This window comes from Panicum virgatum, chromosome 3N (assembly GCF_016808335.1).
Source record: "Panicum virgatum strain AP13 chromosome 3N, P.virgatum_v5, whole genome shotgun sequence".
In the NCBI taxonomy this organism is placed as follows: Eukaryota; Viridiplantae; Streptophyta; class Magnoliopsida; order Poales; family Poaceae; genus Panicum; species Panicum virgatum.
Window position 1 is genome coordinate 2,016,010 of NC_053147.1, and position 12,656 is coordinate 2,028,665.

Sequence of the window (12,656 nt, forward strand, 5' to 3'; positions counted from 1 at the left end):
CAACAGTACACGAATTTAATTTTATATAGACAAACAAATTCTTCCTCCCTGCATCCTAAGTGCTACTGACTAGGGCTTATACACCAATCAGGCGGGCTACAGGGCATCAAGTAGGTATAAATAGCAATTAGATATGCTAATCAGGGTGCCACTTGGCACTACCTTAGGCGACCAACTGATTTTTCTCAAAAGTGTCCTTGTCATAAGAGTTATATTAATATCACTGTCTTTTACTTTGTTTTTTCTACTAGTGTTCCCATCAGTTATGTTTGTATAAATGTAAGACTTGTAGTTGTCTCCTGTCTTTGATTTTACCTGTACTTGTCGTATACATATTGAATTTATAAATGCTAAGCTAGGATATTCTCTTGCACCTGCAAAAAAAATCACCTTCCTCTTTGTGGAATTCTAGGGCTTACTGATCCACAAGCGCCACACGATATGCCTCAATTCATTGTAAGATAACCTTGATCCTTATTATTTAATTTTCCTTTGTTATTTTTATGATGATGTCATGGTTATGTTTGTGTTTATGCAAATCAAGTTTGTTTATTTATAATTTTAAGGAAATTGCAAAAAGAGTAAAATACTTGAATTGTTGGTAAATGTTTTTTTTTCGTTAGTCGAATATCTGCAACTATTTTTTGATGTCAAATACTCTCTCAGGCCATTGACTGGATTACATGGGGCTTGTGTGGATTTTTTTAGACATAAGGCTCATGCCTAGCTTTATATTTTTTTTTGAATGAACAACACTCGACGAGTGCGTTTCTATTGATATAGCAGAAAAAATACAAGGTTATGTCTCTGGGAAGCCATAACCAGGCAACAAAAGAAAAGGAAAAAGGAAAACCACAAAAACAACACCGGCGGGTTGGATTGGGACATCAACGCGCGCCGAACTCAACTCCACTCAACAACTCAGGCCGGTCGGATTGGGACATCGACACAGCCGCACAACTCAACTCCAACGCAAGTCTAGCTTTATAGAAAGCAAACAGTATTCTAGGGATATCAGCTTTATAGAACAACATTTATGCAAAATGAAAACAAAGGAAAAGCTCAACAAAAATGAGCACTTGAAGGATGACGATTTGTAGCGTTTTCTAGGATGAAGCATATACACAAGGTAAGGGTAGAGGAAAATGGATCTCCTTGCTGAGGCATCTTTGATGGTGGCCTGGTCGGATCAGGAATTAGCCTCCCTTAACGTAGTTTCTGAAGTGAATATCAGGAAGATAATGTAGTTGTATATTGCTATAGAGAAAAAAAACACATTCTGAATTGGTTGTAAGTTTAATTTTTCTGCCTTTCGGTCTGTGATGTCCAATTAATCAAAAATTGTGTTCAAATTACGAAATGTATATTTGTAGGCACGTCGGAAAGTAAATCTAACTAATTTAGGTGCACCATCTGATACTTGATGACTGACTTCTATGTGTTTACTTGATCACTGACCTCTGTTTGTTTGCAAACAAATGAAGAATTTCATTACCATAAAAGATTGTCCTTATTTTTTTGACCTGCTGGTGGCACTGAATTTTGGTGGTACCTCATCATTTCTATTTTTTTATCTGTTGGTGCCACTGAATTTTGGACAGAAATTATTTCATATATGAGCATCTTGGCAGTATAACAAATAAATATACTAATCTGTGAAAATTACTTACACTTATTGCAAAGTTTTAGTTGTGCTGCAGTCCTTATCTATTTTCCCTGCCTTCTTCCTGTTTGGTGTGGCAGTTTTACATCATGGAGCTTTATAATTGCAAATAAAATATGATTGAAGGCTAATTCCATCTTTGTTACTTTATTTCAGATGATTGACATAATTTAATATGTAATACCCACCTGTACTATAAAGATATGCCGGACCTTATGGATGGAAGGTGCTAGGAATAGAGGGGATGTTCCATACGTGATCGATTCAAGTAGTCAATCTATATGTCAATTAATGTAGTTGATTTTATTAGTGATGCTTTTACCTAAGCAGTTGCACTGATAGAAAATTCTAGCTTTTGTCAAACACTAGAAATGGTCGCGGCGTTGCCGCGTGTGGCCAGTGGACGGGCCATAGAATTAGGATTAAAAGTTTGGGAGTCTGTGTTTTGCAAATTTAAAAGGCTGTATAACAGAGAAAATGAGGTGATTGAAAGTAATTGCATGTAAAACTAAGAGTTCGTATGTCTAGTAATATTAAGCGAAATTGAACTCCCGTCGTCAGCCACTCAATGTAATTTACTAATCGTCATATTATGAAGAATGGTACTTTTTCTAGATGTATAGTTCATCTGCCAATGTAAGCTGCAGTAATCCATTTCAATAAGCAAATGGTATGCATGAGAATACATGGGAATTAGAAGAAAACAATACACAGCTGACAGTTGTTTAAAGAAGCTTATTGATTTAGTTATTACAGAAGAACACTTAGTACCATATGGATAATGCTCACGAGTGTGGACGGCAACCCCTTCCTTGCCTATATGCAGGTACCTGCCTGTGTCTTACTTGTTGGCATCCATGGAGAATTTGCCTACTACCATGGTATTATGTACCTAAGAGTGTTAACTTGCTATGTCTTGTTTTGACCACAAGTATAACTAATTTTTTGGTTTGGGGTGGTTCTGAAATAATTTGACATTGTGTAAATTGCAAATCATCTATTGTAGTAAATATAGTTTTCATGAGGGTATAGTCAAAGACTAATGGAAAATTGGAATTCAAGGAAAATGTGTTAAAGAAAATGTGAGTCAGGTACTTTTACCTATTTCGTTGAACATCTAATATGCATGAAGGTACTCATAAGAAAAAGAAAAACTGAAATCGATGGAGTACGCAGATTACGTGCCTGAGGTCAGGTGGTACAGCGAGCAATGGCTGGGGCACCAGGCAATAAAGCTACACCCATGTAGCAGCAATTATTCTTATGGTCTCTGGTAATAGCATTATTATTCAAACAGAAATATATCAACTTCTTATCTTTCAAAGAAACAGGGAAGAACAAGATGAATCGACAGCGTCTGCTAATTCGTTGGGAATAGATTCAGTGTCCCAAGGGAAAGAAGCGCTTCATACTCATATGGCCTAGCCAATCGATCGAGGGGTCTTGACATCCCCTCCATTGGCTCCAAAATTGGTCGTCCAAGCAACTCCCAAGCTCAAAATCACCTGCAATCGGCAATTTGAGCGAAAAGCACTGTGATTGATTAACTTCGCAGCAAACGCTGAAAATCTAAACTATTTTGCAATGAACATGTCTGATAAATTGGTGCATGGACATGGATAAAGCAGGTCTGAGGATTTTGTGGGGTTTTTACCTGTTTCACTTTTGGATTTCGGAGAATAGCGAGCACAGGCTGGGGCATCAGCGCAGCTTGCTCTCGTCACCGCTGCCGCATCTGCGTGTCGTGGTGGTCGAGGCGCTTCATCGCCGGCTGGCCGCACGTCGGCATGCTCCTTGCCGCTGCCCCACCTACGCGGCGCTATTGCGAGCCCCTCCATTGCGGCCGGCCGGCATGAGCGCCACGGCCTCGCCGGTGGACACCGTCCATGGCCCGTACAGCGCTGCTGCGGGGGACGCACTCCACCGCCAGCCGCTTGCCGCGCCCGGCAGCGCGCAGTGACTGCAGATGGAGGTGTGTTTATAAGGATGGCACTCTGCTGGAGCTCTGTGTACAATCTGTTGGCAAACATGGGATGTGCATTTCGTCGAACAGGTAGTGAGCGCCGGCCATGGCAAAAGTTAGGAGCAGAGGAGGGACGTCCTTCTTGTAAAGGTAGCTGCAGCCGTGATCCAAAGAAGAGGATGCTCAGGCGTGCGGGCATGCTGCCTTCCTTTGGCCAACGGCAGGAGGGCTAGGCCACGCGGCGCGAGCTAGCGCTGCGTTGCACGGCGGTCAGGTGGAGGGCGAGCCGCGGTCGGGTGTGGCAGCCGGCGGCGGCGCAAGAGCACGGCCCAGGCCGCGTGAGGCAGAGGCGCCACGTCGGGCCGCGCGGCCGAGAGAGGGCCGCGCGGCCGAGAGAGGGCCGCCGGCTCGATGCGGTTGGGCCGTTCCGCCATGGCGGCCCCTTCTCTTCTGTTCTCCTCGTCCGCGGCCCGGTGGCCATCTTGGCGTGGCGCACGTGACGGCCCGGCGAGAGGCGCGGCGGCCTGGCGTGGTTGCCCGGTGGGCAGATCGGCGTGGCGGGATGTCTTCCGCTGTGGCTCCTCCCTTTCCTTGTCCTCCTCTGCAGCGGCTCGGCGTGGCGGGGACGACGACGGAGGCCGCGGCGGCGGCCGCACTCACGGCCGGGGCCTGGCCAGCTGAGGTCGCCCGAGACTGCGCTGGTCGTGGTCAGCGAGCGAATCGCGGGTGGCGGATGTGGATCTGGCGGCCCACGCAGGGGTCTGCCCCGTCGACGTCAGTGGGGGGCGATGTCGAGGAGGAGAAATGGGAAGAGGAAGAGGAAAGGGACTGCGGGTCGATTTCAATAAAGATCGAGGGTTTTTTGTAAAATATTTGGTATTTGCTTGATCTGGACCGTGCGACCGCCCGATCCGACAGTCGAGAAAAGCGGGCGACGTGGCCACGCTCGCCGCGCACCTTTTGTTGCGCGAATTGTACTAAGAAGATTTTGCACCTTTTGTTGCGCGAATTGTACTAAGAAGATTTTGCAATAGTGAGGCTGACTCATAGTTTTTTTTTCAGGTTAGATGCCTGCAAGGCGATAGGCTAACTGGACCCGTACCCGCCAGAGCTTAGTTATATGTCGACACTGCATTACCTGTAAAGGTGTATTTTATATGTTGCTTTGCTTTTTGTAATTCACTAATTAATATCATTAATGCTTTACTATTTTCCTTTAAATGAAGCTTGATGAAAGGTTTAGGGTTTTAATTGGTTTTTTCTGCTGACTAAGATTGCCACATTACACTCCTTCGCCTAGGATTTAAGATTGCTGCATTACACTCCTTAACCTAGGATTTAATTCTTGATGCTCAGATGTTATGATGCACAGCCAGGGTGTGAAATTAGTGTCCGGCTTCGCAACTGCTTGAGGCCCTTTTGCTCTAAGTTGGAAACTCAATTTTTGTTACAGGAAAAATGTGGGTCAGCTGCAACATTAAGCAACAAGAACCTCTATTTGATCTTCCTTTTGATCTTAACAAATATCTGATTTTGCTGGTAGAATTTATTTGGCTACGATAGCTTAAAGATAAGATTGAATCTATGCACGGTAACTATTTTTTTGAATCTAAGATTATTGAATTTTTTTATATATTTTTTATGAGTATAAAATAAAGATTGCTCTATTATATTAAAATTTTAGTTATTATCGTATCAACACATAGCGCGGGCATGGTTACTAGTAATAATAAAAAAACGACCCCAGCAATTATCCCCTGGTTCCTTCGAATAGTTATTCCCTCCGTTCCAAATTATAGATCATTTGATTTTTTGACACCAAGTTTGACCACTCGTCTTATTCAAAAATTCTATACAAACATAGTAAAATTTAAATTATTTTTGAAGAACTTGTATTGATAAAACAAGCCACAATAAAAGAAGTGATATTTTATATAAAATTTAAAATAAGATGAGTGGTGAAATTTGAGGTTAAAAAAGTCAAATAATCTAAATGTGCTCAACGGCTATCTCATTTGTGTCGGCCTCCAAAAACAGAAGTTTTCTCATTGGCGCAAATCCATGGACTTACTGGGCCCATACGGGCCGGGACTACCTGGAAAAAGGCCGCGAAATTTGAGAGACATATACCAACTTAGTGGGCCTCAACGAGCTGACCAAATAAAGTAGCCCACGCGTGGGCCGCGGCCCGTCGTCTCATCCCACTCATCCCCATCCTCCGCTAGTCTGCTCCTCAGTGTCCCTCCCCTCCCTCTCCTCCTGCTGCCTACGACTCACTCTCAGATCCACTCCCAACACGCGAAGACCGAGCCCAGCGATGCCGCCGCCGCCGCAGGCCAACGCGGGGAAGGTGACCCCGAACCTGGCCATGGACGCAGAGGCCACGCGCATGCTCAACCTCACCGTGCTCCAGCGCCTCGACCCCGCCGTCGAGGACATCCTCATCACCGCCGCGCACGTCACGCTCTACGACTTCAACATCGACCTCAACCAGTGGGTGAGCAAGCGATTCTCCCTCCTCTGGTACGTTCCTGGACTGGACCATGATCCGATCCGATCTGATGCGGGTTTGTGTTGCTTGCGCTGTGCAGAGCCGCAAAGACGTGGAGGGGTCGCTGTTCGTCGTCAAGAGGTGGGTCGCAAGGATCTGGGAACGGGGGTTTTTGGGTTTCCATCGGGTTTTTATTTCGTCCGCGGTCTAATCGCATCTGGAACGTGTTGGATCACATGTAGGAACTCGCAGCCGAGGTTCCAATTCATTGTCATGAACAGGCGCAACACTGGTACGTACATTGCGATCTGGACTGATTTGCTCGCCGGTTGCTTCGATTTGTTAGCTTGCTTCATGTTCAGTGCATTGTGCTGGTAGGATTGATCGCTAGTGCACTGGGACATTTAGACTATGGAGTATGGATGGATCATGATAAAATATTCTTTCTGGGCATTCTAAAAAAAAAACTTGACCTGCGGGGGGTAAGACCGCCCCCACGGCATTGTTTTGAGAGGTAGAATGACCTTCTCACAGCAGGCCAAGGAAATCCCCAAACCCCTGCCCCACCCGTACACGGGGGCCCGTCGCCTTGTGAGTTAGGCCGGGCTCCACAGTGCTTTGGACATGAGGCAGGCGAGGGGATTTTTTTAACCTCAACCTGAAATTCGCTCCCATGAGGAGTCGAACCCAGGACCTGAGGAGTGCCGCTGGGTTCCCCTAACCAAGTCAGCTAGAGGTCCTTTGGCTTTCTGGGCATTCTAAGAACCCCGTAAATTAATTTGATGTTAAAGTAGACTAAATAATGTAGCTGCAAGACAGAAATGTTGCGCGGGTTCGCTGGTTGGCTGATTGCTGCAGCTTCTCATATTGACTGCATGGAATCTTTCAACTTCACAAATAACTCGTGATACTACCGCTAACCTGTACTAATATGGACAATAGTGAACAGGGCAAGCGACTGTTTCTTTTAAAAAATTAGGGAAATTTGGATTCATACCATTGAAAGATTCAAACTTTAGAAAAATACCATCAAAAGATCCAACTTTAGAAAAATAGCATTGAATGGTTGCTCCGGTGTTGATTTCTACCATCTCCGTGAGTTCAACGTTAACATCAGTACAGCACGAGACCTTCAGGCCTTACCTATCACCTCCCTCTCCCTATGACACGACGTGCCCCACTTGTCATCCCCAACCTCCGCACGGCAGCAGGGGGTGCAGCTGCTTGCACTGATGGAGCCATGAAGAACTTGACGCATCCCGACAGGAGCAAGCAGGGAGAAGCAGTATAGGCCGCTCCGCCCCTTCCTTGATCCTCGCGAGATCCGCGCCGGAAGCTGCTTCCCGCTAATTTGTGCTCACGGAGCAAGAAAGCAATCAGCAGCTATGGACTTGGATTTGGTGAGGTATGTGCTGATTTTCTCTAGTGGTTTCGATTGAGGACGGGGTTACAGTGGACAGAACAGGGACAGAGAGGAAGGGGGGAAGAAAAGGCTTGCAGCTTTTGCATCTCGGTGGGAAAATCAGCAGAGAGGAGTTTTGGTGCCGATTGCTGCCTGCTCGCTCGCAGAGAGGAGGGAGCCACCTCGGCCATGGCGGAAATGTGCTTGGGAGGGTGACACCGTGGAGTAGGTAGTCATGGCGGCCGTGCTGCAAGGGAGATAGAATTGGGCCGTGCTATTCAGCTCGCGAGTGCTCTCAGCGTTTTTTCTTATCAGCAGTTAACGGCAAGTTTCACGGAGATGGTATAAATCAAAGACGGAGCAACTTTCAATGCTATTCCTCTAAGGTTGAATCTTTCGATGGTATTTTTCTAAAATCTGAACCTTTCAATGGTATGAATCTAAATTTCCCAAAAAAATTATTAATGTGAGGAAAGTTTTTTAACTAGTACTCTAGATAAACAGTGAACCGATTCCTCCTTTGCAAATACATGTAAACATTTAAGAGATGTGTTTACTCCTGCCAAAAAAGAAAGGGGAACAGGGAACTAGGTTTTTTGATCTCTATAAGTAGCAGGACAAGCTGATATCCTGTAATCCGTACTCTATTTATCCTGCACAATAAGAACATCTCTGATTATAAATCTTGATAGCTTTAACATAAGTGGGTCAGTACCTGCCACCTCAACTTTATTTCTGAGTTCTTCATGTTGTGACATTAAACTGATATGTGTTGAGGTGAACTTGTCAATGTGCCGGATTCCTTGTTGAAAAAGCTGCTACTGTCTTCTTAACAGATAATCTGGTGGAGGATCTTTTAAGCGATTTTGAATATGAACTTCAGCCTCCATATTTGTTGTATCGGAATGCTGCACAAGAAGTAAATGGTATTTGGTTTTATAACCAACATGACTGTGAAGCTGTTGCTAGCCTTTTTGGAAGGTAAATTTCCACGCTGAAGTGGCTGGCCTGATCTTGCCATCACTCAACATATGGATGGATGGTAACTATCTAGGACTGAACAATGCCAACAAAAGGCAATTTCTCTAGGTGGAACCACACTGTGAACTATACATGTTGTAGGGCTTAACTTGGGATGGGATCTTTTGGAACTTGCTAACAAAAATTGTTTATTACTCGGTTTCATAATATCAAGTAGCTATAATCTTAATAACCAGTTAATCCCTTCTCTAAAAACCATTTTCTGTACATTTGTTGATTGTTCCTCCCCAAAGAGCTATGACCCATCTCAAAAGAAGAGGGGAGGGGGTTGGAAATGAAAAGAAATGCAATGATCTAAGTCCTGAAAAAAATTGTGTAATCACACAAAAGCTGAGGAAATTCACATGATAGTGTGATACCTTAGGTACATATAAAATGCTGTCCATGTAAGATTCTTGCAAGGCTTAAATTCTTCAAATCAATTGGTTTCATTACTAACTATTTCTCCCTCTGTCCATCAAATCTATTGATACAAATTTGTACACTAAACATGCATATAATTTTTACTAAATGTTGAACAAAATTTTCAAGTTTGACTTTTCCAAAACAAAATACCTTCCATTTATTGGTAGAAGGTTTCCTTATATAGGGGGAATATCATTGTAATAATCCCTATTATGTGCAATACATAGGGTCAGATTTTAGTATCGAAGACTTTGAGTGCAAAAACTTTTTGCTTCTGCTCAATTTTTTTTTCATGCATTTTCTTGCAGAATACTGAATGCTTACGCCAAAGTGCCCCCAAAACCAAAGGTGCCTTCCACAAAAAGGTCTTTTTCTTGACTTCCTGGATCCAACTGGGCAATAGTTTCCACATTGTATGCTCTGTACTCTTATATTAGATTCACTTGTGTAGTATCTTCTAATGTGCACAGTGAGTTTGAAGAATTGGAGGCTGTTCCGACATCTGCTGCAATAGATGGCCCCCTTGAACCTCCACCATCATCCAGTTCTCTAGTTTCCGATGCGCCTGATGAATCACTGGCCAATTACTTCAGTGTATGTTCTCTTCAAATTTAGCTTTGTTTCAATATTAGATACTTGACGGGTAACATGGGTTGTGTTCATTAGTAAATATCCATGTATCTGGAGTCTCAACTTGATGGGCATTGTTGCATCCTGATTGATACATGCATGCCAGTATTGTTAATGAATGCTTCATGCCTATCATGATTGCATGAAGTTAGCAACATTCCTTTATTTTTCCATAGTGTAATGTCTACTGATTTTTTTTTTTGTTTAGCAATCCACACTATTGCTTTCTTTTTCCATAGTGTATATTTACTCATTTTTTGATCTAAACAAATCCACAGGGTGCTGCTAGCATTGGGAGTGTATCAAGTGCACAAATGGCTGGAAGAGCGCATCCATCCACTGAAGCTGTTGCATCTGCCCATGTGCCATTGATTGTTCCATCTGCTACTCCAGCACATCAAATAACTCATCCTTTAGGGGGTTCATCAGCTCCACCACTGCCCGTCCATGATGCAAATGCCCACGCCAGCCATTCAACAAATCTTCTAACACCAGCTTTCTTTGCACCTCCGTCACCCTCTTCTACATCTGTAGCATCTGCACCACCAGCTGCATCCATGATGCCTACGGCGCCGCCTCTTCATCCAACTTCAGCATCTGCTCAACGTCCTCCATATGGCACCCCCTTACTCCAACCTTTTCCCCCACCGACTCCACCTCCTTCCCTGACCCCTGCACACAACGATGGGGCTCTTATTTCAAGGGATAAAGTTAAGGACGCGCTCCAAAGACTTGTTCAGGTATGCCTCCTATAAAAGAATGTTCAATTGAAAAATATTTACTGGCTATATGTTCTAACATTTTTGTGTCCAACACAGGGTGACGAGTTCATCGATTTAATCTGTCGTGAGTTGCAAAATGCACACATGTAGACTGCGAATTGGAATTCATCTAAAAACAAAGAGTCTGTATGGAGTTGCTCGCTGTGAGAAGATTGTCTGGGTTCTCTTTTTTCCCTGTGAGTTCTGTATGATTTATTTGTCAAAACTTCTGTATAGCTTGTTTTATTGTAGAAGTGCTTATAGCGATGTTTGGTAGTATTTCTCCTGCTGGTTTCCAAATAACTTGTATTGTCATATAGTATTTATTATGTAACCGAGCACCAAGAATGTTAGCTTCCTCGAGGCCCATTTCGGGTCGCCTGGATTTGTAAAACAGGACTTGTGCAGGAATATTTAAATACCATCTTTTTCGTGTGATTTACCCTGGAGAATTGACAATGGTATTCGGCATTTTGCGGGAAGAGGGATTTTCAAACAAAGCAAGTGCCTACGCTGGACTGATTTATTTTTGGAGCCAGGGTAAAGCATTTAACATGGGTGTCTGTTTGTCTGTCATGGAGCAAACAAATGCTTCCTTTCGTAAAAGTCCGAACCTGTATCAATTGGGTAAGGGACCATACACATTTGATCATTAGTAAGACGAGTCATATCTTCAATACGCTGAGATGGCCCTTGTCTAAATTTCTAGTGTTGTTAAAACCTGTAACCTGCACCATGTACGTAATTACAGCTCTTGCGTGCAGCGTGCGTGTCAAGCGTCAAGTTATATATATAGCTCATCTTTTTCCTACTATTCACATTGCTCGTCAGCCGAGCTGTACATTTGCGTGGCGGTCGTCGAAATGTCACCGGAATGTCAACATCACTAGGAAGCCTAGGAACGCCGCCGCTCCGACGCCGGAGCAGCAGAGGTCGACGATGCCTTCCCGCCTGGCCTTCCGCTCCTTCCTGGCCGCCCTCCCCTTGACGAACTCCTCGTACCGCAGCCTGGCCGCAGCCTCCGCGCCGCGCCCCTGCCTGGCGCCCGCCATGGCCGCGGCCACCACGGCCAGCCCGTCCCGCCCGCTCAAGAAGCCGCCCTCGCCGTCCTCGATGCAGAGGCTCACCTCCCTAACATGCCCGAAGCGATCGTCGCACGTGACGGCGGCGTCCAGCGCGACGCCCCCGCCGAGCACCACGGCGAACCGCACCACCGTCTCCCCCGTGGGCCACCGCCGGTCCACGGACACCGGTCGCCGGCTCGACGCGTTCACGGCGCGCCCGGTGGCCGGGTCGATGAGGACCCAGCTGAGCGACAGGTCGGCGGGAGTGATGGGCGCCGGCGCCGAGAAGCCCTCCTGCACGAGCGCGTCGACGCGGAACGGCGCGCCCAGGAACCACTCCGACGCGGCGTCGGTGTCCACGACGCGCGACAGGATGCAGGCGCCCCCGTGATGGAGGTCGACGGCCGAGACGAGCCGCGCGGGGAGGCGGCGCGCCGGGACGGCGGACGACGGCGCAGGCGCGGCCGGGAACGGGAACGCGTCGGCGAAGAGCCGCCGGTGGCCCTTGTGGTGAGCGGAGGGCACGTCGCGGAGCGAGGGCCAGCGCGCGAGGCAGAGCGCGCGCCAGGCGTCCGGGTCGGCGGCGAGGCCGCGGAAGGCGGCGCACGCGCAGCCGAACGCGGCCAGAGACGCGCCGTCGAGGCGGCGGAGCACGAGGGCCAGGACGTCCACGGGCAGGTCCTCGATGGCCGTCGCGCTCTCCGCGTCGCCGGCGGCGTTCCCAGCGAACGCCGCCGGGCAGCGCTGGTCGTCGCCGGTCGCCATGGCACGCGGCGCGGTGGCGGTGAACGACGCGTGGGGCGGATAGGATCGCAAGGAACGGGGAGCAGGGGAAGTAGCCCAGGTTTCTTGTCTGACCAGCTTGCTGTGTTGGGTTTGCCGGTTTGGATACGGCCGAGCGACCTAGTTGTCCTCTGCATATATACTATAAACACATGTGCGCGTGTGTGATTAGTAATAGTAGGGTAGTGGTCGCTGTCCGAGCGTGACGGCGTCACGTCCACGGCGTGCTGCTGGCCTGCCGAGCTGAGAAGCCACGGCTAGCTGCCGAGCTGGCAAGCAACGCTGAAGGTACGGTGTCGCTGCGACGTGGGACCACCGAGGGATATATTCTTCGTTGACTGACGCGTCACCATCGTCCAAGGGGATGACAAACTCAGAAAAGGCTGGGCAGGCATGTCTTCCTGGTGGAGGGAAGGTGAAGGCTTCGCTGCTGCTGCCTGCTGCTGCTGCAAC

At 46.8% G+C, this 12,656-nt stretch overlaps 2 protein-coding genes and 1 long non-coding RNA gene across 3 annotated transcripts; 1 reads left to right on the forward strand and 2 right to left on the reverse strand.

Annotated features, from left to right (window-relative positions):
• Positions 1-2,889: 2,889 nt before the first annotated feature.
• On the reverse strand, positions 2,890-4,429 carry LOC120663614. Its single transcript, XR_005670546.1, has 2 exons — positions 3,318-4,429; positions 2,890-3,168 (listed from the first exon to the last, which is right to left on the reverse strand). It is a non-coding gene; the product is annotated as an uncharacterized LOC120663614 (long non-coding RNA).
• A 1,396-nt stretch (positions 4,430-5,825) lies between these two features.
• LOC120663615 (mRNA-decapping enzyme-like protein) lies at positions 5,826-10,799 on the forward strand. The gene is made up of 8 exons (XM_039942477.1): positions 5,826-6,123; positions 6,218-6,258; positions 6,360-6,409; positions 8,356-8,500; positions 9,274-9,330; positions 9,436-9,559; positions 9,874-10,335; positions 10,414-10,799. The coding sequence occupies exons 1-8, from the start codon at positions 5,944-5,946 to the stop codon at positions 10,465-10,467; spliced, it is 1,113 nt and encodes a 370-aa protein (XP_039798411.1). The 5' UTR covers positions 5,826-5,943; the 3' UTR covers positions 10,468-10,799.
• A 180-nt stretch (positions 10,800-10,979) lies between these two features.
• LOC120663616 (probable F-box protein At2g36090) lies at positions 10,980-12,296 on the reverse strand. Its single transcript, XM_039942478.1, has 2 exons — positions 11,189-12,296; positions 10,980-11,141 (listed from the first exon to the last, which is right to left on the reverse strand). The coding sequence occupies exon 1, from the start codon at positions 12,183-12,185 to the stop codon at positions 11,223-11,225; it is 963 nt and encodes a 320-aa protein (XP_039798412.1). The 5' UTR covers positions 12,186-12,296; the 3' UTR covers positions 10,980-11,141; positions 11,189-11,222.
• Positions 12,297-12,656: the final 360 nt, after the last annotated feature.

Bases quoted from the DNA above. Each gene is read 5' to 3' on its own strand.
- LOC120663616 (XM_039942478.1), bottom strand. From the start codon at position 12,185: ATGGCGACCGGCGACGACCAGCGCTGCCCGGCGGCGTTCGCTGGGAAC.
- LOC120663615 (XM_039942477.1), top strand. From the start codon at position 5,944: ATGCCGCCGCCGCCGCAGGCCAACGCGGGGAAGGTGACCCCGAACCTG. The intron at 9,560-9,873 runs GTATGTTCTCTT...ACAAATCCACAG, and splicing joins CACTGGCCAATTACTTCAGT to GGTGCTGCTAGCATTGGGAG. The intron at 10,336-10,413 runs GTATGCCTCCTA...TGTCCAACACAG, and splicing joins CGCTCCAAAGACTTGTTCAG to GGTGACGAGTTCATCGATTT.